Source organism: Cydia amplana, chromosome 19, assembly GCF_948474715.1.
Source record: "Cydia amplana chromosome 19, ilCydAmpl1.1, whole genome shotgun sequence".
NCBI lineage: Eukaryota > Metazoa > Arthropoda > Insecta > Lepidoptera > Tortricidae > Cydia > Cydia amplana.
In genome coordinates this window covers 4221628-4248156 of record NC_086087.1, presented here as the reverse complement: position 1 = coordinate 4248156, position 26529 = coordinate 4221628, and the positions used below count along the sequence as shown (strand labels likewise).

General features: G+C 40.0%; 1 protein-coding gene, 1 long non-coding RNA gene and 1 other non-coding gene across 4 annotated transcripts in view; 1 reads left to right on the top strand and 2 right to left on the bottom strand.

Moving 5' to 3' along the window:
• LOC134657275 (phosphatidylinositol 4-kinase alpha) overlaps positions 1 to 26529 on the bottom strand; it is a 71725-nt gene that overhangs the window by 3350 nt on the left and 41846 nt on the right. Inside the window, exons 25-37 of one of the 2 annotated variants that reach the window (XM_063512855.1) lie at positions 18744 to 18746; positions 11751 to 11878; positions 10161 to 10307; positions 8948 to 9129; positions 7926 to 8055; positions 7380 to 7559; positions 5828 to 5948; positions 4920 to 5110; positions 4013 to 4079; positions 3443 to 3564; positions 2243 to 2431; positions 1471 to 1593; positions 890 to 1013 (exon numbers count right to left, since the gene is read on the bottom strand). In XM_063512855.1, coding sequence (XP_063368925.1) covers positions 890 to 1013; positions 1471 to 1593; positions 2243 to 2431; positions 3443 to 3564; positions 4013 to 4079; positions 4920 to 5110; positions 5828 to 5948; positions 7380 to 7559; positions 7926 to 8055; positions 8948 to 9129; positions 10161 to 10307; positions 11751 to 11878; positions 18744 to 18746 — 1707 coding nt within the window. The remainder of the gene's footprint in view (positions 1 to 889; positions 1014 to 1470; positions 1594 to 2242; positions 2432 to 3442; positions 3565 to 4012; positions 4080 to 4919; positions 5111 to 5827; positions 5949 to 7379; positions 7560 to 7925; positions 8056 to 8947; positions 9130 to 10160; positions 10308 to 11750; positions 11879 to 18743; positions 18747 to 26529) is intronic. The other variant, XM_063512856.1, reaches the window with a different exon arrangement.
• Trnaa-cgc (transfer RNA alanine (anticodon CGC)) lies at positions 8117 to 8188 on the bottom strand. The gene has a single exon. It is a non-coding gene; the product is annotated as a tRNA-Ala (tRNA).
• Positions 13250 to 14383, top strand: LOC134657296 (uncharacterized). The gene is made up of 2 exons (XR_010097588.1): positions 13250 to 13729; positions 14124 to 14383. It is a non-coding gene; the product is annotated as an uncharacterized LOC134657296 (long non-coding RNA).

Sequence of the window (26529 nt, the reverse complement as noted above, 5' to 3'; positions counted from 1 at the left end):
CCTACATTTTTCAAATTTGCCGCTTTGACCTTGGTGGATGACGGTGTGTTATGACGCCGTGGTACTTTCCACATGTCGCCACCGTAAAGACGGCCGTCTTTTGCTGCCGCTATATGACGGCCGTCATATGACGGCACCGTTTTCGGAGGAATCCAAAGCTTTAGGCCTACCGCGGCCGCGTGATCTAGGGCCTTGGACAGCGAGGTCGAGGCATCTATTTCCGACGTAGTCACCGATCTACGGCGTATATGGCCATACATTGGGAGGCGACTTACTTGCAGCCACAGACAAGACATCCTCTAGACTGAGCATAGTAACGCTACCCCCTCTGCCACAAATATACGGTAGTATTACTCCATCTTCGTGTCAAAGTCGTTCGAGTGTGTGACGTCCGTATCTTTGAACGGACCAACCACGGCACGGGACTCGCTCACCTCGTCCCCCGCACCCCAGTGTTTTTGGCAGCATCGGTTTCATGAGATAATTGCTCTAAACTCCGTCTAGAGGATTCCTAGTCTATGCTTGCAGCTTATCCGCTACGTAATTAAAATTAGACCAATATCATAGAGAAAAAAATACATAGAGTGCTCACTCCATACATCAGTTTTAGTACCAAAAAGACTATTAGCATCTAGCATCGAGTAGCGGAACTATCAGTATTGCTACTTGACAATAGATGTAGCACCGACCGGAAAGTCTTATGCTGTTGAGATAAGACTTTCCGGTCGGTGCTACATCTATTGTCAAGTAGCAGTACCGATAGTTCCGCTACTCGATGCTAGATGTAGACACTGAAATTAATAGTCTGAACTGATGTATGGAGTGAGCACTCTATGTATTTTTTTCTCTATGCCAATATGCAATGTTTATCACCGGGTACTGTACTGACCTATATGTATGATGTGTCCGTCTGTGTCCAGCATGATGTTGCCGTTGTGGCGATCCTTGATCTGCAGTAGGAAGCCGATGACGCTGTACGCCGCCATTGACGTCACGAAACACCTCCTGGCCGCCTACACACAAACAGATACAAGGTATTGTCGGGTAAGTTTTAAATTTGGACTCTATTTCAATGACGTGAAGGTTCAATCGAGAATCAAATAATTTTCCATTTGAGTCATAATTCGTTTGTCTTAATCTGTCACACTGACATTGTTAGATATACAACATATTGTAAGGGGCTATTCATAAATTACGTCATTTCAAATTAGGGGGGGGGGGGTCTGGACATCGGATGATGGTAGCATGACGTAGGAGGAAACGGGGTCATTCGAAGCATGATTTTTGGACAACAAGCAACAGCCCCTAACCAGCTAAATTAGTGACGTTTTCATCCAAAAGGTACCGCATTGTCGCTTGTCGATAAGGTTGATTTCAAATTAGAGCTCCATGGAAATAGCGCCTTATTGACAACCGGCAATGTACCCTTTTGGTTGAGAATGGCACATAGATTTAATGAATATTTGATACCTGGAATTCCCTAGTGGTCTCGTCGCCATACTTCTTAATGAAGTACTCGTACATGCCGATGTCCGTCTGCCTGCCGAGCTGGTCTCTCGACTTCGCGTTGGGCACACACTCTATCACACCACACTGTGAAAATACAATTTATCATTTATAATCTAGACAATATTGGATTCCATAGCCATTCAGCGCGGCAATGCCGCGAGTATTATGGGCACTTTTGCACCGGAAGCGTCTAGGAGCGGCAGCAATGTTTAGTTAGTAACTTGTGTGTGTTTAGTTTGTAAGTATTACTAACTGTATGTATGTTAAATTAAATTGATTAAATTTGTAAAATATTGGATTTGTCGGGATCTAAGTGAAGGGTACACGGAAAGAACATGTCTAGTCACTTTACTTGAAAAATGTAATTTTAATCTCAAAACGTAGAGCTCTCAATGAACTATTAGTTACAGCTTCTGTTGCCTCTGTAATCATAAATATAACTCCTTTTTTTTCTCACTTTAAAAACACCTATACACGAAAATTATATGGTTAATTATGTACGCCGTTCCTTTCAAACTGCGATAACTCAAAGTGTTGTCAGAGTGACTAGACATTTTGCTCGCGGCGAGATAGACTGCCAGTCCTTTTCTAACATTGTTAATTAAAGAGGGATAGGTAGTCTATCTCGCCGCGAGATACTGTCGTGCCAATCATGTGCTAGCCCGGCTGGATTCATTGGACGTGGGCGGTTATGAAGACCATAAGATTGCATACATGGATAACTGTAACTTACCCCTGGCGCCGTGGCCACCACCTTGTACGGGAACAGGTACAGGTCGAGCCCGACTTGTTGGAACACGTTCTTGAACAGCGAGATCACTTGCAGCGCCAACATGTCCTGTCTGACGTCATCGCCCACTTTGAAGATGGCCGCCTGCCAGGTTTCCGCTACCATGGAGGTGAAGCGGTCTTTACCCTCCTCCTGTATCAGAAATAAAAGTTCAGTCAAATAACCAAGATTCGAATCGCTGAACCCTAGAGGAAATCCTCAAGATTGCTAATTACATTTTTGGCAACCGTATTGTTATCTAAACTAAATAAACGGTACGATTTTTCAAAAACTCCGCTCTCTAAACCTACGACACTTTAATAAGTTATCGATATCGCGTCCATGGGGTTTAAAGCCCCCAACCCGCATTCGGCCAGCGCGGGGACTATAGCCTAAGCCCTCTTGTGCATTAGAGGAGGCCTGTGACCAGCAGTAGGACTTTTTTTTTGTTTTTTTTTTTCACTTGATGTCACTTCAGCGTCATTTGTTACCTCTTTACGCTATAACCGCTGAATTGATTCAGATGAAATTTGGTATGAGTCCCAGGGACACAAGATACTCGTAGTTATTTTTTTATGTCGGAAATCTTTATTCATAAATCATTATGATGCGTAAGGCCCAAGATACACTTATAAGTTTTATAAAACTTTATTACGTGGGTAAGTAATTACTTACGTAAGTAGGGACAAAGCTATTTGTTAGAATGAGATAACGATATTCATCTCTCATTCTGTAGTAAAAACAAAAAGCGCTGGTGGCCTAGCGGTAAGAGCGCGCGACTTGCAATCCGGAGGTCGCGGATTCGAACCCCGGCTCGTACCAATGAGTTTTTCGGAACTTATGTACGAAATATCATTTGATATTTACCAGTCGCTTAAGTCGGTGAAGGAAAACATCGTGAGGAAACCGGACTAATCCCAATACGGGCCTAGTTTACCCTCTGGGTTGGAAGGTCAGATGGCAGTCGCTTTCGTAAAAACTAGTGCCCACGCCAATTACCGGGATTAGTTGCCAAGCGGACCCCAGGCTCCCATGAGCCGTGGCAAAATGCCGGGACAACGCGAGGAAGATGATGATGATTCTGTAGTATAACTGTGACCCTACTTACGTAAGTAAAACTTACAAGTGTATTTTGGGCTTAAAAGCTAGTTCTAAATAGCTTACAGCAGGCGGGTCCTCGCCGGCCGCGATGGCCATCGCAACCGCCTCCATATCGGCGATGCCGTACTTGCGGACGCGGAACCGCGCAAGGTACGGCGCCTTCGCTGCGCTCTGCATCGGAGTACCTGAAAACAAAATATTTCGTTGTCGAATCATGCTTCAGCTTAGACTGATCATCGTCGTTAACACATTCATTGCCACCCAGCCAAACAAGACATCCGCGCCAGCCCACCAAAATATCGTCGTATAAAGCTGTAGTACCACGACCACGATATCGGGTCGTCCGGCCTGGGAACGAAATCATAAAATACCCGATAGTCAGGTTTCGGCACTGAATGTGTTAATAAGCGTATGTTCCAACGGGAAATTTAATTTATGCAATGACCATTAAAAACGAACGTAAAAAAGCTTACTATGATTACTTCAACTTTATTTTCACATACGGTATCGATATTTGGGGTACGGCTGTGGAACTTTCTTATTTAATTTTTTACAAATTACTGGCATGTAAAACTTTAAATTAGGGAAATAATATCTAGTTATTAATAATATTAGCTTTGTCAGCAAACTTACCGCTCTTATAGTCGATGTCTAAGACCATCGAGTCTGGATTGGACGGCAAGTAACACCCCGGCTGGACCTGGACAAAACACATTCATCAATATAATACTAAAACAATGCTACAGCTTTATTTAATCAATTGAAATACCCTAAAACCAGAGATATCCAAACTATAGTCTGCGGAAAGAAAGCGTAGGCTTGGTCGTGGCCAATAAGTTTGGAGACAATAATCTCTTCTTGCAAACCTCTCTGTCGCCTGTCATTTCATTCACTCCCTCCTTATTCATATCATCTCTCAAATAATCCATGGATTATGGATGGATGACTTGGTTTAAGTAGATACTTTTACGTTTTTAGGGTTCCGTACCCAAAGGGTAAAAAACGGGACCCTATTACTAAGACTTCGCTGTCCGTCCGTCCGTCCGTCCGTCTGTCACCAGGCTGTATCTCACGAACCGTGATAGCTAGACAGTTGAAATTTTCACAGATGATGTATTTCTGTTGCCGCTATAACAACAAATACTAAAAACAGAATAAAATAAAGATTTAAATGGGGCTCCCATACAACAAACGTGATTTTTGACCGAAGTTAAGCAACGTCGGGCGGGGTCAGTACTTGGATGGGTGACCGTTTTTTTGCTTGTTTTGCTCTATTTTTTGTTGATGGTGCGGAACCCTCCGTGCGCGAGTCCGTCTCGCACTTGGCCGGTTTTTTAATATTAATTTTGGTGTAGTTAACAGTCTATCAACGAATTTAGATGATATACATAGCGAGATAGGGTTTAATATACAATGAAAATACCCTAAATATTCTGCAAAGAAGTCGAACTATCGCTCTTTTGGGCGCCCAAGGTTGGCAAGATTGAGACTATGTTGTCCAACATTAGATCTTATGCGAAAGATATAAGGTCGAAAATACCTTGATATTCTTCAAGGCCTCAAGGCACGCTCGTTTCCTCTCTGCCCCCTTCGGGTACGGTCGGATAATTCCGGAGATGTTCGTGATCTGCCCGAAGAAGTCGAATTCTCGTTCGTAGAACGCTTTGGCCGGCCCTGAGAGTGTGTCCACTATATTCTTTGTCAACGCTTCCAGTGTGTCGTAGAGGACAGCTGTGTCGAAGAACAACAGGAATAGGTAAGCAATATATTACAACACGCCAATGACGCTTTTGGACGCCAATGACGGATATATCAGCACCGCAGGTCCAACGCCAAAGACGGGTTAACCTACGTGCACAATTGCACATGCATAAAGTTCAATTTCAGTTTTGACACTTCGGTGACGTGGCGTCCGTTTGACAGCTTTTGTGTTTGACACGGCGTCGAAAAGGTTAAACCTTTTGGGCATTCACAACCTACCTAAAGTATCTAGCCGACATTTAGAATAACGATTTAACGATAACGTTTTAAATTCAACGGATTTCTGGAGGTTATTAAGGTAGCTGCTATACGTCCGCTACAAAGTAGACCTTTTTGTGTAATACCCCTATTAACGCCATAGTCGCGCATGGTTTACACTTACAGTGTAATATTAACCTTCGTGCATTTAAGATAAGGTTTAAGATCGCGTGTTGTATATAATTGGTGTGACGTTAAAAGGGTTAGGGCCCATTTAGACGGTGCGAGAACTCGCATGCGAGTTTGATTACATAGCGTCGTTGTTCGTAAAATCGTATACGAGTTCGCGCGCCGTCTAATTGAGCCCTTAGAGACGCTCAATAGAGTGTAGCAAATCAATAATGGATACTAAAGAATATCAATAATGGGCACCTATTTTGTATTCTTAATAAGAATAATAAGTAAATACATATATCCCTTATCCCTTACGATCTTTGTTATGCATCTCTTCATCGGTGTACATGTTGGTGTGCATGTTCCATATGAGCTGGTGCGCGACCACCTGCGACTTGCGCGCGAGGGACTTTATCAGCTCCGACACGTAGCCCATCTGAAATGATTTATGTTTGTTATTTGTCTTGGCTGAGATTGTAACTCGCGGCGGTGGGTAAGTTCAAGACTGTCAGTATGTCGAGCAAATGGGCTTTTTTTCTAACATTTTTATTTTGTTAGCAAGCAGATCTGCTGACAAAATTAACCTTTTGATTTCGCTATTTTCTCAAGGCTACGGTGGATAGTTCTGGACATCACAGGTTGACATTGAGTGTCCTGAGCACGTGACATAACATGAAGCTGAACTGGGCGGCATGTGACATGTCCGGACACGTACCGTGTCGTGGCGCAGCGCCTGCACCAGCTGCGGGATGTAGAGCAGCACGGCGGAGGAGGGGTAGGACGTGAGCGCGGACACGGCGGCCTGCGCGGACAGCGGGTGCGGCGGGTACTGCCGGCTGTGACATGTCTCCACACGTACCGTGTCGTGGCGCAGCGCCTGCACCAGCTGCGGGATGTAGAGCAGCACGGCGGAGGAGGGGTAGGACGTGAGCGCGGACACGGCGGCCTGCGCGGACAGCGGGTGCGGCGGGTACTGCCGGCTGTGACATGTCTCCACACGTACCGTGTCGTGGCGCAGCGCCTGCACCAGCTGCGGGATGTAGAGCAGCACGGCGGAGGAGGGGTAGGACGTGAGCGCGGACACGGCGGCCTGCGCGGACAGCGGGTGCGGCGGGTACTGCCGGCTGTGACATGTCTCCACACGTACCGTGTCGTGGCGCAGCGCCTGCACCAGCTGCGGGATGTAGAGCAGCACGGCGGAGGAGGGGTAGGACGTGAGCGCGGACACGGCGGCCTGCGCGGACAGCGGGTGCGGCGGGTACTGCCGGCTGTGACATGTCTCCACACGTACCGTGTCGTGGCGCAGCGCCTGCACCAGCTGCGGGATGTAGAGCAGCACGGCGGAGGAGGGGTAGGACGTGAGCGCGGACACGGCGGCCTGCGCGGACAGCGGGTGCGGCGGGTACTGCCGGCTGTGACATGTCTCCACACGTACCGTGTCGTGGCGCAGCGCCTGCACCAGCTGCGGGATGTAGAGCAGCACGGCGGAGGAGGGGTAGGACGTGAGCGCGGACACGGCGGCCTGCGCGGACAGCGGGTGCGGCGGGTACTGCCGGCTGTGACATGTCTCCACACGTACCGTGTCGTGGCGCAGCGCCTGCACCAGCTGCGGGATGTAGAGCAGCACGGCGGAGGAGGGGTAGGACGTGAGCGCGGACACGGCGGCCTGCGCGGACAGCGGGTGCGGCGGGTACTGCCGGCTGTGACATGTCTCCACACGTACCGTGTCGTGGCGCAGCGCCTGCACCAGCTGCGGGATGTAGAGCAGCACGGCGGAGGAGGGGTAGGACGTGAGCGCGGACACGGCGGCCTGCGCGGACAGCGGGTGCGGCGGGTACTGCCGGCTGTGACATGTCTCCACACGTACCGTGTCGTGGCGCAGCGCCTGCACCAGCTGCGGGATGTAGAGCAGCACGGCGGAGGAGGGGTAGGACGTGAGCGCGGACACGGCGGCCTGCGCGGACAGCGGGTGCGGCGGGTACTGCCGGCTGAAGTACGACAGCGCCTCCACGGGGGTCACGCGCGCCCACGTCACCATGTGGACGAGCTGTCAAAATAAAACAAATTACAACTGTTGCTCTCTGACCTGTAGACGCTACGCTTAGATAATGTAAAAGCGAAAAATACTTAGTTCATAGAGTCGTTATTACAGTGTCTTAAGAGGCATAGACCCTATTGGCGCTTAAGTCCTTAATGCCAATTTCAACATTTTGAAAAAAAAAACTAAAACTGTATCGTCAATTTTTTTTATTTAATCATAGAATCTGGTCACTTAATTTCACGAAAATCGGTTCAGAATTGCGACCTGTAGGTAGAGGAGAACAATGAACATACGAGAGCATTTTTCCCCAAGCTGAAACGGAGACCTTCGCTAACGCTCGGCCAATTAGATAACTAAAATGGTGGTACATACCTCATGCGCGTCGTTGAGTAGAGTCTCCGTTGTGACCAGGTATTTCAGGGCCTGGGGGATGTGGCAGACAGCGGTCGGCTGGGCCTGCACTTTGCGTCGCATTTCGGCAACGATGCCCTCGTTATTGAACCTAAAGTAAATAATAAACTGAAATATATATCATACACTAAGGAAAAAGTGACCAAGTCTGGTGGCCGAGGCGGGAATCGAACCCGCGTCTTCAGCTTGCGCGGCTAACGTCCTTACCACTAGACCACCCGGCCACAAATAAATAATAAAATAAATAAATGAATTTAAAAAAATGTGTATCGAAACATCAAGGACGAGGAAAATGTAGAAAGTAAGTCGATTAACTATTTCTTGTTGTTATTCTGTCCCCTCAGACAGGAGAAAATGGTAAGACTGTCAGAAAAAATGATCTATTTTCTTAGTAGATGACCCATTACGGAAAGGGCTTATATAACATAACTACCACAAAAAACACGTTTGATGATTTTAAATATCATAAAACCATTATTTTAATAAGAGTGACTCTGCAGAACGTAACCATGGCAACGAGTGAAAAGAAAAAGTAGATTCACCCAAGTAAAAAATACTGTTGCCAAGTAGGTACAGTCAGCAGCAAAAGTTGCTAAGCCGGCGAGGTGTTCAAAATTACCTTGACAACGCTCTTATTCTCTTAACAATAAAGTCGCGTCAAGATCATTTTGAACACCTCGCCCGCTTAGCAACTTCTGCTGATGACTGTACAGGTTCGTGGCCTAAAACTCGAGTGGTACATGATTGAATTTAAACTGTTGTGAGACATACTAACATTGAATAATTTTACGGTTTAGACTCACTTGTTTTAAGTCACTACGCGATACACGGCCGTTGTGAAGGCTGCTCGCACTGTTAGTGCTTGAGAAAGGAGACCTAGGCTCTCCGAAACATGTCGCGCGAGTGACTTAAAACAAGTGAGTCTAAACCGTAAAATTATTCAATGGTACATGATCTTTGCTAAATCCCGTGTCCGTGCTCACCTCTCCGGCAGGAACACGGCCAGCGTGGGGCTGATGTCCCACGCCAGCTTGGCGTAGTCGCGCCACGTGCGCTCGGTGTTCGGCTTGGAGCGCCACGTGGCGATGTTGTCCTCGCCGGGGACGGCCTGCTCCGGGCGCCCGTGCGGGTTGTGCCACGTCACCAGGAACTCTATTTCTACGGCCTGTTGAATCAAAATTACATGGGATTCATTTACTCATGATGATAGGAAATCAATAGAAAATAGTTATTTTCACCACACCAGTTGATAAAGGCCAAAGGCTCTCTTGATTGTTCAAAAACTGATAAGAGAGTTGCATTTTATTCACATATGAGTGATATGAGGCAAAGTAATCAAATGCAAATTTTGAGTTGTTTTCTTATGTTTGCTGGTAGAATTGAATTTATTATTGATGAATATTTTTAATAACATTAATTTTAAATCGATTTGCTTTGATTTAGTTTGATATTTTTACAGTTAGTGTTCTCCTTGTGTTGGTGTGGTGAAACATATTGTGTTTCAATCGTAGGCAAAATTTGTTTAACCCCCGTGCCTCTAAACCCCCGCAACGCTCAAGATTCTATTTTTCGAATATATTTTTTTTTGGAATCTATCGCTTGCTCGGGCATTAATATTAGCAGGTTTGGTATTTTCACCTCAACTCACCATAAGTTCCAGAATAAGGTTCCTCCTCCTAACGTAATCCTTCACGAACGTGTCCTGAGACTTGGCTGGTGTCTTCACGCTTCTATGCGACCGCTTAACACAATGAAAGTACATAGACCATTTTCGTCACAACTCACCATAAGTTCCAGAATAAGGTTCCTCCTCCTAACGTAATCCTTCACGAACGTGTCCTGAGACTTGGCTGGTGGGTTCACGCTTCTATGCGACCGCTTGGCATAATGAAAGTACATAGACCATTTTCACCTCAACTCACCATAAGTTCCAGAATAAGGTTCCTCCTCCTAACGTAATCCTTCACGAACGTGTCCTGAGACTTGGCTGGTGTCTTCACGCTTCTATGCGACAGCTTAACACAATGAAAGTATATAGACCATTTTCGTCACAACTCACCATAAGTTCCAGAATAAGATTCCTCTTCCTAACGTAATCCTTCACGAACGTGTCCTGAGACTTGGCTGGTGGCTTCACGCTTCTATGCGACCGCTTGGCATAATGAAAGTACATATACCATTTTCACCTCAACTCACCATAAGTTCCAGAATAAGGTTCCTCCTCCTAACGTAATCCTTCACGAACGTGTCCTGAGACTTGGCTGGTGGCTTCACGCTTCTGTTCGACCGCTTGCCGGCGATGCTGCCGGCTCCGCTGCTGAGCGTGGTCGTTGACATCGGGACCTGGGATATTGAACACTGTTGTATAGGGTTTTAGATTCATTTTGCAATGGTGGTCCGTTTTTTTTCCAGATTAGCAATTTAATCTCAGAATACTGGTAACTGTTTTCCTCACTTTAAATCTGAGTAAATATGCACTTAATTATATTGTCGTTTACATATTATTGTAACGCAATATAAGATATCATAGGATTTCGATAGAAAAAGTTAAATACCACCTACTTTGAGGTTAGAAAAATTATATTCTTAAAAAAGCGGGGTTGGTTTATTTTTAGGGTAATGTGAGGGATGGTTAGTTATTGCCAAGATACAGGCAAAATAGAATGAAAAGAAACGATGTTAAGTACTCAGTTAGGTGAAACTCAGAATTAAGCATATAAATAAATTGATTTATTAAGAAAAGACATGAAAGTAACACGAACCCAAGGTGAGTATCGTAAATATCCGAGGATAGCTTAGCAGAGCTTAATTTAACTAGGTAATGGAGCTTTCATCAGGTTAGCGACAAATACTACAAGGCTGTATGTGTCATGTATTAACCTATTATTTCATGAGAGTTAAAATGCTGGTAATACCTAATGACATTTACCAGATATTTAAAAACTGTCTCTACAGCGTAATTTATATCAAAATATTTACCGGATTAGCATATTATAAGTTCTAATTTTAGCAGACCGTTCTTTCATGTTGCTTTGAAATGACCGATGTATACCCATAGAATTTACCGCAATAATTATAAAGCCTATATTATAAGAATCTGTATTCTGTTAGAGTTAAGGTAGAAAATAGGGAAGTAATCTACGTATACTCGATGTATCTGGCGTGAAACACATAATACATAATGCTTAAATGAAAATACGACATATTTAGATAAATATAAAGCATCAGTGAATATGTGTTGTCTTTTCAAGCGTGACCAATACGCAAATCAAATATAACTCACCGTCAAGTAGTTCATACTGGCTGTCATTTGACTCTAGTCAATTATAAAAAAGAAACAGTTTAGAAATGAAAACATACACTATAATAGACTATTTGGCTCAGTAGTTGATTGCGAACTTTTTGAAAAATAAGTCAAAGGTGTTCATTTGCTCGAATAGTTCATATTAAATACCCTAATTTTTTAAAGAATTGTGTTATTAGTAATTTTGATAGTGCGTGTGTGTGATATTAAAACCTTCGTGCACTGTAGAAACCCAATGAACCAAAAACAGTACATTGCGTAACAAATAAAAAAAAAACACAGGGCTGTAAGGTTCGACTCACTTTACCTAATTTGAGCGATCAAGAATTTGCATGCAATCTTCCATATTTTGCTTTGCTAACTAAAGAGTACATTGAATTCAGTCTGTGAAGGGGGTTTCAATTTGAGTACTCGACGTATAATTCTGTTCGAGCCATTACGCCAAAAAGTACCTTAACACGGGGTATTAAGGGTCAGTTTACCGTGTTGATCCAGCCGGTGGTCTGCCGGTTGCCCATGTCGCTGCTGTTGACTGACGAACGCGCGTCAGTAGGGGAGATGGACGTGTAGATACTTTGTTGACTGCTCGGGCCTAGCTGGTCGAAATCACCTGTAACAATGTCAAGTATGAATAATAGCGTATTATCACTACATAGTATAAAACAAAGTCGCATCCCGCTGTCTGTCTGTCCCTATGTATGCTTAGATATTTAAAACTACGCAACGGATTTCGATGCGGTCTTTTTAGGGTTCCGTAGCCAAATGGCAAAAAACGGAACCCTTATAGATTCGTCATGTCTGTCTGTCTGTCCGTCTGTCCGTCTGTCCGTCCGTATGTCACAGCCACTTTTCTCCGAAACTATAAGAACTATACTGTTGAAACTTGGTAAGTAGATGTATTCTGTGAACCGCATTAAGATTTTCACACAAAAATAGAAAAAAAAACAATAAATTTTTGTGGTTCCCCATACTTCGAACTGAAACTCAAAAATTTTTTTTTCATCAAACCCATACGTGTGGGGTATCTATGGATAGGTCTTCAAAAATGATATTGAGGTTTCTAATATCATTTTTTTCTAAACTGAATAGTTTGCGCGAGAGACACTTCCAAAGTGGTAAAATGTGTGTCCCCCCCCCTGTAACTTCTAAAATAAGAGAATGATAAAACTAAAAAAAATATATGATGTACATTACCATGTAAACTTCCACCGAAAATTTGTTTTGTTTGAACGAGATCTAGTAAGTAGTTTTTTTTTTATACGTCTTAAATCGCCTAAATACGGAACCCTTCATGGGCGAGTCCGACTCGCACTTGGCCGCTTTTTTAATAGATAGAGTGATTCAAGAGGAAGGTTTATGTATAATTTGTTAACCCGTGCGAAGCCGGGCACCTCGCTTGTTTAAACTATTTTACACCATGAATGAAATAAAGCACCTGAATATTAATAGAGAAACGTAGACAGTAGTTATTTTTAGACACAATTTATATATTAAACCCCGTATAAAACTATAAAGAGTAGGTAATTCGATTGTGACATCACATTGCTAGTGTTTCATATCAATTCTATAGTAGCAAAATCGTTTTGATAGTTCGAAAAAAGAAACTTATTTGATTAGTACTCAAATACCCTATTTAATAGGGCCTATAATATGAATTAAGGAATTATACGCGTGCATTAACTATACATACAAGAAACACGAGAGGGCGCACTTATTTATTGGAGTGAAGTGACAAAGCCAAGTTTAAGTTTTCAATTTAGGCAACAAGATGACTATCGAATCCATCACTACTCTCGTCTCGACAGAAGTAATCTAAAAACGCGCTGTATCCGCGCTTTCTGAGACTATTTCTGTTTAGATCGGGGTAAAATATCACCTTGAAAGAGAAAATCCTTACCAATATCACTGCTTTTCAAATACTTCTTATCGGAATGCATCAGCTGCCAAAACTTGATGAGCGATATGATGTCCTCTCTCAATTTTTTTTTTTTTTTTTTAAACAGTTATGGCCTGGATGCGAGTCCTTTAAGCCAAGTCTTTGTTTTGCTATTTTTAAAACACTTCATTTAAAGAGTTAAATGGCAGAGAATGCACTAGTAATTTTGTTAAAACACTTCACTTTAAATCTTCAACGCTGTATTTTTGATATACTTGTATAACGGAACGTAACTGTCAACGTTTTTAAGAATGTCGTTGAGGCGGCGGGGGACATTATTATCAAACACTTCACTTAATTCACTTGCAAGGATGAGTCTTTCAAACGCAAACACTTGGCATTTAAATATAAGGTGTTCAACATCTGCAATGCTACCATTCTGGCAGTGAGGACATGTACCATCGGCTATAATCGAAAATCTGGCTAAGTGCGCTGGTGCACAGTTGTGACCAAACCTCAATCTATTGATTGTGGTAATAAAGCTACGACTTCCTATCTTTATCTTCTCATACCAAGGCTTTCCAGGTAAGTCGGTTTGAATACTAGCGTACCATCTTCCTTTTGTCTCTCTATCTTTAGTCCATATATCTATCCACATCTTCACAATATCAGTCTTAACAGAAGCTTGACAATCAGTTAGTGGAATTCTAGTACTACATCTTACATCTAATTCGTTAATACCTAAATAAGCAGCTTTATCTGCAGCTTCATTCCCTGTTATACCAGTATGGGATGGAATCCACATAAAGTTTATATTTACATTAATGTTTTTCAATTGTAATAACATCTTTTTAATTTTATACAAGATAAAATTATCTTTATAATGCAATTGATTATTCTGTAATCCATAGATTAAGCTAAGTGAATCAGTGAAAATAAAGAAATGCTTATATTCTGACACTCTTATTATAACTTTCAGGGCTTCAAATACAGCATACGCTTCAGCCGTAAATATGGAACATAAATCGTGCAACCTAAAGCTCTGTACAAATTTAGTTTGAGGATCATACACGGCACTTCGAACATGAGACTCCGCTTTACTACCATCTGTGTATAACTTATAGTAATTGGGAATTTGTGACAAGAAATGTAGAAAGTCAGTATTATTATTGATAGATTTTGTGCATACTGTAATGTTTAAAAGTTTACTATTAAACCTATCTTCATAACATGGCCAAATTTCATTTTTATATATATTACAAAACTTAGCTTCCACCTGTAAGAGTAATGCTGTTAACTTAGGGATCCTGGGATGACCCTTTATACTTCTTATTACACTTTGATTATCTTTAGCATATATCTTAATTAAATATCTATAAGCTAACAACACCCATCGAACAGGTAAAGGCATTGTTTTAGTCTCTACTTCCATTGCTTTTATAGGGGTTGAACACATTGCCCCTGATATTATTCGCATTGCCTTTGTAACGTTAGCGTCTTGACGCTCCCTGAATGATCAATTTTGTCATAAAAATACACTAAGAATAATCTTAAAACTAAATAAATTATATTAGGTAAAACTAAAATATAAGTGCCTAACTAAATAAATAATTCTATAGTAATATTTGCTCGTGTGGTGATGTAGGCGCTTATCCAGCGCGAAACACGTATGTGACGTGTGTATCGACATCGCGGGGCGCGAGGGGTGTCCGTGCATGGAGCTCGGCCATTTGGACTTCCGCGGCGGCGCGATGTGTTCGCTCCAACTAAATTTTTTTTCTACTCCAGCACTTAAATGTGTCAATTAAATGACTGACAGTGATATCTAAAGCAATGTCATTTGAATGCTTTGTCTATAGGCTCATAAGATGACTGCTAGCAGTCATCTTATGAGTATAATACAACTGCTTTATTTTTTTTAAAGATACAAGTTCCGATCATCTTGATTGAAAGAGGTATGTTTTCATTTACAATAATAACTCTTTTTTTTTTAAATAATAACTCAATTTTTTTTAAATAATAACTCTTTTTTTTAATAATAACTCTTTTTTTTAATAATAACTCTTTTTTTTTTAATAATAACTCTTTTTTTTAATAATAACTTTTTTTTTTTTTTTTTTTTTTTGCTGCAGTTGTCATAGAAAAAGTAATGTATGCAACAGCTCATAATTGGTTCTTAAAATTCAAGGGTCTTTTTTTTTTTTTTTTGCTGCAGCTGTCATAGAAAAAGTAATGTATGCAACAGCTCATAATTGGTTCTTAAAATTCTCGGGTCTTTTTTTACAAAACTCGACTACGTCTCGTTTTGTAACTTCGACCCTTGAATTTTAAGAACCCTTATTATATCACTGTTGCATAAACTACTATAATAATGCTCTCGTGCAACCCTTCCAAAATGTGCCGTCGGAAAATTAATTAATTGCATCAGAAACTATCATTTTCTAAATTTATTTTGTGCGTTAGTGTTTTCCCCCGCTCGGGTGAGTGTTGCAAAATTATATTTTATAACTACTTTGTGCTAATTATATCTTTAGATAGTTATTTCTTCCTAATAAGGTGTGTGCTTAGATTAATTTGTAGTTAAGATCCTTTTATTACGCTTCGCCGCAGTAATTCTGTACAATTGGTTTCCTTTGTTCCTTGTAACGTAATGAATTTCTACCCTCTTGCCTAAAAAGTGAAATCATGATTTGCAATTTCCAAATAAATGTGTAGATTAAATACAACTAGAGTAAAACTTAATTGCTATAGGCTAACATTATTGTTTGTCAATATAAATTCCACTTTACATGTTTTGAATTTAATAGTTTTCATTGCATAAGTACTTACTCCATAGTACTGAGTTGATTTTGTATGTTTCTACCACATCACTGATCACTATTTAATGCTTTGAGCTTGCCTTCCTGCTTTCTGCACTTTCAACTCGCGCTATTCCTTCACGCGGCGAAATGTTGCAGGCAGTAACGCAAAATCGGACATTTTACTAAATGTCCAATAATGATAAATTCCAGGGGTCCTACCACCTACACTACCAACACTGGCTCCGGAGCCCACCTGCTGCCCTGCTGACCCGTGAAGACCTCAAGGCCGTGACGTCACCATCACTTACATGCGCAACCACCACGGCACCAAGCGCACAGCAGGGAAGTGGCACTCGTTCATAAGTGCGTGCAAGTGAATACGGGCTCGCTTTAAATTGTATAAAGAACCACCTCTGAGATCTACTAATCTACCTACCCTCAACTTTAGTTATTTTTACAAAATCGTTTTCTTTGTTTTTAATATAGTTTTTTTATTATGTACTAGTTGTTTTACTGCCTAGAACACTCAACAACAGCTAAGCTGTCACATTGGCGCCCAATAATAGGTTTCGAGCCGTATTCACTTGTGCTTGCTGTAGTATTATCTAGTAATCTTTGGTGTTGGTTGTTTCTTTTAGCTATAAGTCTTTCCTAGTGATCATCAAAATTGTGCTTATACACGTTAATGATATTTTTGGCCACTTACTACTTTTGAAATTTTCTTCTTCTACCCACATTTTGCTGATCATTGATAACTAGCTAGTTTTTAAGTGATTTCTACTACTTTCTGCTTCTTTCTATTTCTGTGTTCTTCTGGGAAATAATTTTCTGCTATTATTTTTAATTGTAATTTGTATATTGCAACACGCACCTACGGACTAAACATGTCTTACCAATTTAAATATCTCTCATTGCAAAAGGCAGAGTTAGAGTACGAAGTACGAAGTTGGTGCCAGGAGTGTTTGGCACATCAAAGACTTAAAACTTACTAACTATAGGTCCTAGAGCCTTAAATTGATTTGTTCTAGTTCTACGGGTAAATATTCTATTCAAAAAAAAACGACTGCGTCGGCCTCATTCTAGTATCACGCGTTCCTATTAAAACTATTCTTTTTTTTACGAATACACTAAGGGTACAGTGTTGAAACCTCTACCAGGTTCATTACTATAATCTCTTGGTATTAAAAGAAATACAGTATCTACCTACTGATTTTCTTGTACTATTAAATATATAATTTTTTTAACTAACTAATGGTACAGTGTTGAAACCTCTACCAGGTTCATTACTATAATCTCTTGGTATTAAAAGAAATACAGTATCTACCTACTGATTTTCTTGTACTATTAAATATATAATTTTTTTTTTCTCTAAGAATTAATACTCCAAATAGGTCCGCAAAGATATAAAAGATTGAGACCGCTAAATATTTTAACATCTATTGTTGGCTATCAGCGAGTAAAAGTAAAAGAATACAATTACTCTGTATGAAAGAGGCTGGAAGCATACTATAATATGCAACGGCGTTATAAAAGACGAAGAATGACAGATTGGTACAAATGTGTGAAGAATGTGGCAAATTAGTGCTCAGGGCGGGTAGCCAATGAGTCAGTATAGCGATAGAGGATTTTACCTAGGTAAAACCCTTCCCAAACAAGGGGGGTATGTAACGTTAGCGTCTTGACGCTCCCTGAATGATCAATTTTGTCATAAAAATACACTAAGAATAATCTTAAAACTAAATAAATTATATTAGGTAAAACTAAAATATAAGTGCCTAACTAAATAAATAATTCTATAGTAATATTTGCTCGTGTGGTGATGTAGGCGCTTATCCAGCGCGAAACACGTATGTGACGTGTGTATCGACATCGCGGGGCGCGAGGGGTGTCCGTGCATGGAGCTCGGCCATTTGGACTTCCGCGGCGGCGCGATGTGTTCGCTCCAACTAAATTTTTAATAATGCTCTCGTGCAACCCTTCCAAAATGTGCCGTCGGAAAATTAATTAATTGCATCAGAAACTATCATTTTCTAAATTTATTTTGTGCGTTAGTGTTTTCCCCCGCTCGGGTGAGTGTTGCAAAATTATATTTTATAACTACTTTGTGCTAATTATATCTTTAGATAGTTATTTCTTCCTAATAAGGTGTGTGCTTAGATTAATTTGTAGTTAAGATCCTTTTATTACGCTTCGCCGCAGTAATTCTGTACAATTGGTTTCCTTTGTTCCTTGTAACGTAATGAATTTCTACCCTCTTGCCTAAAAAGTGAAATCATGATTTGCAATTTCCAAATAAATGTGTAGATTAAATACAACTAGAGTAAAACTTAATTGCTATAGGCTAACATTATTGTTTGTCAATATAAATTCCACTTTACATGTTTTGAATTTAATAGTTTTCATTGCATAAGTACTTACTCCATAGTACTGAGTTGATTTTGTATGTTTCTACCACATCACTGATCACTATTTAATGCTTTGAGCTTGCCTTCCTGCTTTCTGCACTTTCAACTCGCGCTATTCCTTCACGCGGCGAAATGTTGCAGGCAGTAACGCAAAATCGGACATTTTACTAAATGTCCAATAATGATAAATTCCAGGGGTCCTACCACCTACACTACCAACACTGGCTCCGGAGCCCACCTGCTGCCCTGCTGACCCGTGAAGACCTCAAGGCCGTGACGTCACCACCACTTACATGCGCAACCACCACAGCACCAAGCGCACAGCAGGGAAGTGGCACTCGTTCATAAGTGCGTGCAAGTGAATACGGGCTCGCTTTAAATTGTATAAAGAACCACCTCTGAGATCTACTAATCTACCTACCCTCAACTTTAGTTATTTTTACAAAATCGTTTTCTTTGTTTTTAATATAGTTTTTTTATTATGTACTAGTTGTTTTACTGCCTAGAACACTCAACAACAGCTAAACTGTTACACCTTATTTTGAATTATTTCTAATTTATGTGTGTGTTCAGTATTCATATGTACAAGAAAACTATAGTCAAAGTGACTTCTGAAAAGGGTTTTATACAGTAAGGATAGTACTTGAGGGTCTGCGCCCCAAGATATACCGGCAAGACATCTCATAACATTTAAACCTCTAACAGAATTAGAGATTATGTGCTTAGCATGCAGGTCAAATTTTAAATGATTATCTATGACTACACCTAGAAACTTATGAGAAGGGACTTCTCTAATAATCTCATTATTATATACAATATTTACATTTGTTGTGTCCTTGCTCAATATTAGTAACTTGCTTTTGTCAGGGTTTATCTTTAAGTGTAAGTAATTATTATAATAAACATAAAGTTCATTTAGTGCGTTATTAATATGTGCTTTAGCTACATCTAAATTTGAATTAATAGAATATATTACAAGATCATCTGCAAATTGCAGTATATTAACATTAGAACTATTTACAAATGAGTCAATATCACTAGTATACAAATTATACAGAAGAGGAGACAGCGTTGCTCCTTGCATTGTGCCTTTGAAAACTTGTCGTGGTCCATGGAGTATGTTATTAAATTTTACATATAGCTCTCTATCGTCTAAGAAATTGAATATCCACTTGCATAATTTCCCAGGGATTTTAATATTAGATAGAACTTTAAACAAGTATTGTAGGATCAACATTGTCAAATGCTCCTTGTACATCTAAAAATATACAAACAGCATGTGACTTGTTATAGTTAGCTAATTTTAAATCCGATATAAGAGATATGAAGCTGTCAGAACAGCTTCTACCTCGTCGAAAGCCGTTTTGAAATGGAGGCAGTATATTGTTTGCCTCAACATACCAATCAAGTCTAGTCTTTATCATATTCTCAAAAACTTTACCAATACATGATGATAGAGAAATAGGTCTATAATAATTGGCCTCACTAGGAGGTTTGTCTGGTTTTAAAATAGGTATTACACATTGTGTTTTCCAAGATTGAGGTATTTTCCCTTGTAACCAAAGTAAATTCATTATTTTTAGCAAAACTTGTTGACCATTAACATGCAGCTTCTTTAAAAGCAGGTATGGTATATCATCTAAGCCTGGGGTAGTATTCTTCCTAGATTGCAGACTTACAACAAATTCCTCCCAAGTAAAAGGTTCAATAAGATACTTAGACTCATTATTCTCATTGTTACTTTCAAATAAACTTTCTATAGAGCTAGGATCGTTACTACAACCTTGGGTTAACTTAGTTATAAATGGTTCTATAAATTCATCATTTTTAATTATCTGCTTAGATTTTAATCCCTTAAAACGTTTAATATTGTTCCATATTAACCCAATAGGTGTACATCGATTTAAAGAAGCACAAAAACTACGCCAACTACTAGTTCTTTCCTCTGCTATTGTGCGTTTTTTAAGAGCATTAAGTTTCTTGTACGAAATATAGTTTTCTAAAGATGGATTCGCCCTGTAATATTTTAATGCCTCATAGGCTTTAATGACACTATCCTCACATTTTTTATTCCACCAAGGAACCGGCGGTCTGCTAATAAAGTTTGTATTTTTAGTAAGTTTTGGAATACATTGTATCTTTAAGAATTGGAGTTCAGAACTAAATTTGTCATATAATTGTATAGGATCATTATTCTCATTTAAAGGAAAATTAGAGAATACCTCTTCTGATAGCTCTTTATATTTGTTCCAGTCAGCTTTAGTGTATATAAATTTATCTATTGGATCATTTATTTGATATTTTTCAAGAGATGTTAATATACTGACTATAGTAGGGTAGTGATCGCTGCCCATAGGGTCATCATGGACTTGCCACTCGCACATAGGTGCTATACTCGCACTGCAGAAGCTAACATCGATCGCTGAAGGATTTCGATTGGGGTAAGTAACTGTAGTTGGGTTTCCGTCATTTAAGATACATAAGTCTAAATCACTTATAATATCGAACAGGGTGTTACCCCGCGATTGGTTAGTAGCGCAACCAAACGCTGTATGATGTGCATTGATATCTCCTGCTATTATTATAGGTGTTGGTAATTTCTCAATTATATTTTTAAGTCTATTTAGTCTTATGTGTGGACGGTTTGGTGGACAGTACACACATAAAACTGATAAAGGCCCTAAGTCAGTCACAATAGAGATCGCTACATTTTGAATACTTTCATAAAAGTAAGTCTGTATAAAAGTATGTTTGTATATATTTTTAACAAGTATAGCAACTCCGCCACGTCCATTGTTACCATACTTGCAGTAAATATTATAATTAGGTATTCTAAAAGCAGTAGTTGGTTTTAACCAGGTTTCATTAAGAAGACAAACATCAATATTATTTACTTTTAAAAAGTTAATTAGCAACGGTTTTTTATTTGAAATAGATTGAACATTGAATTGAGCAATACGAATGTGTGTAGGATCCATTATTTAATGTTTTTATGTTGGCTAATTCTATGAGAGTGCTAACCAGTGCATTCATTAAATCTGTATTCTGTAACAATTCTTTTTTAATGTCAAATTTAGGGGTTTCTGCTGGTGTAGAAGGAACGGTTTTTTGCGTTTGTGTTTTTGGGGTTTTTTCAGGTCTTACAGTTTTGTTTTTGTCAAGTAAAGCCGGAAACTCAACTTTTCTCGTTTCAGCCTTAGAAGCATATGTGATGTTTGTCTTCTTTTCCATTATTTTTTTAAGTTTTACAGGACAAGCTTTTGAAATTGCCAAGTGGGGGCCGCTACAATTGGCACAACATAACTCATTAGGTTTGTCACACTCCTTATAAAAGTGGTCGCCAGAGCAAATGGAGCAACGCTGTTTTCCGTTACATACTTTAGCTGCATGATTAAATTTAAAGCATTTGAAACATTGCAGTAGTGGAGGCACATATTCAAAGATTCTGTACGAGAATAAATCGTACTGTACATTGTCCGGTAGTACATGCGACAAGAACGTAATGCTCACTGTCTGTAAGGGAACACGATCCTGTCCGACTTTTTTCGTGAAGCGGCGAACCGCTATGATCTCATAAATAGAGCTCAACTTTGTGTATAAATCCTTGTTAGGGTCACTTGCACCATTCACTTACCCGGGGTTAACCGTTAACCCAGTGTCAAATTGTACTGGTAACCATGGTAACTCCAGATTTAACCGGTTAACCCCGGGTTACTGTAATGGTGCAAGCGGGCCTTAGAGATATTGACTGGCACAAATCTGATTATCCCAGTTTTTTCGATTTGGGTCGCCGGTATGTACGCCTTCATGTTATTTTGGGTCAAAAATGCAGTGTTATTTAGAAAATTGTTTGCATTATTATATTGCTTGAAAACGACTGCAATTTTGTTAGCGTTTACGCGCTGTATAGCCGTTACACCTTTTATGCCATTTGTGAATATGTGGTTGAGAAATATTGGACTTTTATTTCCCAATCTGTCCTTTGCGTCCACATGTTCGACAAAAACTTTAAATTCTAGTTTTCCCGAGTTCTCAGGGTATAGTCTTTTGTAGTCCGGTTTAAAGTACGGTAAATAAGCACTATTAGATTGCTCACCCCCGCCGCCATCGTCCGTGCCGCCTTGGCCGTCGGTTTTGGAGCGCTTGAGGGTGGGCGGGTTTTCCCCGCCCCCCTCGCCACCTGCCATTGTTTATACACTAACTATAATTATTTACAAAATTTTACATTAATTATCCCGGCTTCGTCTCGAGATTTAAATTGACCATGTAGTAGCTCCGCTACACGCTATTCCACTCGCACTTTAGCTAAATAACGTTAGAGTAAGAAAGACAAAAAACTAGTTTTCCCACTCCAACACTACCCTGTACGGTAGGTCCACTCCGCCGCTCGCCTGGACCGTCATTATTTTTCCTGCGCGCGTGCGCTACGCACTTGGCTATAAAAATACTTCAATAGTGATTTAAATAAAATGTCGAAACGGTCACATCAAGAAACCAATGAAGACCGTTGGAGAAGAAAAATAAAGGACTATGAAGCTAAACTGGCGGCGACAACAAAACGAAGACGTCGTGTAATCTACTCCAGTTCGAGTGACGACGAGGCGATAGATGTACAACCAGAAGGTTTGTACCTACGTGATTTAAATTTCGTCGCTATTGTTGTCTCCGATCTAACACGAGATGTTAGGCAGTAGACTTTTTATTCCCGAGTTAATACGAGATATTGACCAGTGATATTTATTTCGAGTTAATACGAGATATTAACCAAGTTTTATACGTTGCTCTCGAGTTAAGTGCAACCTACCTTCATTTTTACAAGAATTTATAGATGGTACCCTCTTTTATTAAAAATTGTACCAAGCGTACCCTCATTTGTAATTATTTTTCTTCTCCGCAGAAGTAGGGTTATTTTAATATATTCAATTTAAATTCGATGTTTCCAGAACATCTCAATAACGACGTCGTCCAGACGGAGCTGTACACGGATGAACATGATGTGGTTGCAGAACCTGGCACCGAGTTGGCTACACAAGAAGAGGAAATGAATGACCCATCATCATCATCAGCCGTCCCGGTACCAGATGACCCGGTTGTAGACCCTGATTTGCTTCTTGCACTTGGGGATTCCGTCACAGATACCCCTGAGTGGGGAGACGATATTTTGCAAGATATATCTCAGCGATGGGAGCCCATTTTTAAAACGGGTCTTGCAAAGGAGATCAAAGAAGACCTTTTAAAGAATCGGCTATTGAAAAAGAAATATCACATTTGCTAGAAATTCAAGCAATTAGACGTTGTGGGCCGGTTAATGGGCAATTTATATCTGGTATTTTTCTCGTGCCTAAAAGTAGTGGAGATATGAGATTTATTTTAAATCTTAAAAAGTTAAATAAGTTTGTACACGCAGATCATTTTAAAATGGAAGACTCGAGAACGGCCGTAAAACTTATGACGTCTAATTGTTTTACGATTAATTTGGACCTTACAGAAGCATATTTTTCGGTTCCGATTGCCGTTGAACATCGTAAATATTTACGCTTTTCGTTTAATGGTATTTTGTATGAATTTTGTGCCCTCCCTTTTGGACTCTGTTCGGCGCCGTACATATTCACAAAAATTATGAAGCCTGTAATGACTCATTTGCGATCGAGGGGTTTTAAATCCGTATCCTATCTAGACGACACTCTATGTATCGGAGATAGATACGAGGAGTGCATAGAGAATGCAACAGAAACAATTAAACTGTTTACCAAATTAGGATTTATTATTAACTATAAAAAGAGTGTTTTGATCCCGAGTCAAACTTGTCAATTTCTTGGTTTTATTTTAAACTCACGAAATATGACATTAGAATTGCCTTTAAAAAAAAGACAGTCTATTATAGAGCTTACAAGGAAATTGAAAAAAAAAATAGATAAGATACGGATTCGAGATTTTGCTCGGTACATAGGTACGCTAACAGCAGCGTGCCCAGCCGTTTCATATGGCTGGGTATATACGAAATCTTTAGAAAGAGCCAAGTATTTAGCTCTCTCAGAATTTGACAATTATGATCGTGTCATGAAAGTTCCAAGGTTTTTATGTGAGGATCTAAACTGGTGGGAGAACAATATCCTTAATATTTACAACCCTATTCGTACATTTAATTATGTTTTAGAGATATTCACCGATGCATCCACAACTGGCTGGGGAGCCGCTTGTGGAGGGGAGAAAATTGGGGGTTTCTGGACATCTACAGAAAGAGAACAACACATAAATTACTTGGAACTTTTAGCGGCTTACTTCGGCTTGAAATCGTTTGCAAAAGACTATAATCATTGTGAAATCCTATTACGTATCGACAACACCACTGCCATTTCTTATATTAATAGAATGGGCGGTGTCCAATTCCTGCATTTAAACAAAATCACACGTGATATATGGCAGTGGTGTGAACAGCATCAAATCTTTATTTATGCCTCCTATATAAAGTCTACACGTAATATTGATGCTGATTCTGAGTCTAGGAAGGTTAATATTGATACAGAATGGGAACTGTCTTCTCGAGCCTTCGACAAAATAGTTAAATTATTTGGCCAGCCTGAAATAGATCTTTTTGCTTCCCGAGTTAACGCAAAATGCCAGAAATATATTTCATGGAAGAGAGACCCGTATGCCTTTAATGTAGATGCGTTCACAGTTAACTGGAATAGGTATTTCTTCTATGCGTTCCCACCGTTTTCTCTTATACTCAAAACGTTGCAAAAAATAATAACCGATAAGGCCACCGGCATACTTGTCTTTCCTAACTGGCCATCTCAGGAGTGGTATCCGTTATTAATATCGCTTTCAGTTAGCGAAATTATTATACTTTCGCCAAGTAAGCATCTGCTTTCATCTGTTTTCAGGCAAATTCATCCCTTACACCACCAGCTTTCCCTGGCTGTGACTATATTGTCAGGCAAGCGTTCCTGAGAAGACAAGTTCCTCATTCGGCCGTACAAGTGATGGTATCATCCTTATCAAAAAATACTTTATCGCAATACTCATCCAGCTTAAAATTGTGGTGGCAATATTGCCAAATTAATGACATCAATGATATCTATGATGTAAAAATCAATAACCTATTAGATTTTCTTAATCGTTGCCTACAAGATGGTGCATCTTATGGTACGTTAAATAACCACCGGTCGGCTATTTCGTTAATTTCAATTAATTGTATTAGTCAAGATGATTGCCTTAAAAGATTTTTCAGAGGAGTTTTTAGATTAAAACCTTCCTTCCCAAGATACACTGTTACATGGGATCCTATGATTGTATTAAATTATTTTTCAAATTTTTTTCCAAACGAATCCTTGCCGATTGAATATATTACAAAGAAACTTGTTATTTTGTTAGCTTTAGCAACTGGCCAGAGAACACAAACATTGTCATTGATTCGTTTAAACAATATTCAAAGATTTAATGATAGAATTATTATTAAGATCACCGACTTAATTAAAACCTCTGCCGTTGGAAGATCTCAACCTATAATTGATTTGCCATTTTTTGATGAAAAATGTAGTATTTGTGCAGCGAAAACACTTCTAGCCTATATTAATATTACTCGAAATAATCGACCTCCAAATGAAAGAAAGCTTATACTAACTTATAAGAGACCTTACCATGCTGCATCGCCCCAAACAATCGGTCGGTGGATAAAGCAGGCTATGGAAGAGAGCGGAGTCGATGTCGATATGTTCCGCCCACATAGCACGCGTCACTCGGCCACGTCGGCAGCTAGCCTTGCTGGTGTCTCAGTAGATATCATTCGGAAAACTGCTGGCTGGTCGGGCGAGTCCGCAGTATTTGCGAATTTTTACAATAGGCCGATCATAAATCATAATAATTTTACCGAATCGGTGTTCAAAGAATTATAATGTAATGATTATAAGGATAAATGTATTTTTGTTTCCATTTACAATAAACAAATGCCTGGTTTATGATTGATATATTTGTTTTACTTATCATCGACAACATTGATAACCTCCAAACATCTACATGGTCAATTTAAATCTCGAGACGAAGCCGGGATAATTAGATGATCAAACGAACTTACCTGAAGTGAAGTTCGATCTTAATTATCCCGGCTTCGTCGAAGAGATTTAAAGTCCCAACCCTCCCGTGCTGGCTATTGTTGACAATTAACCAGTACCCATAT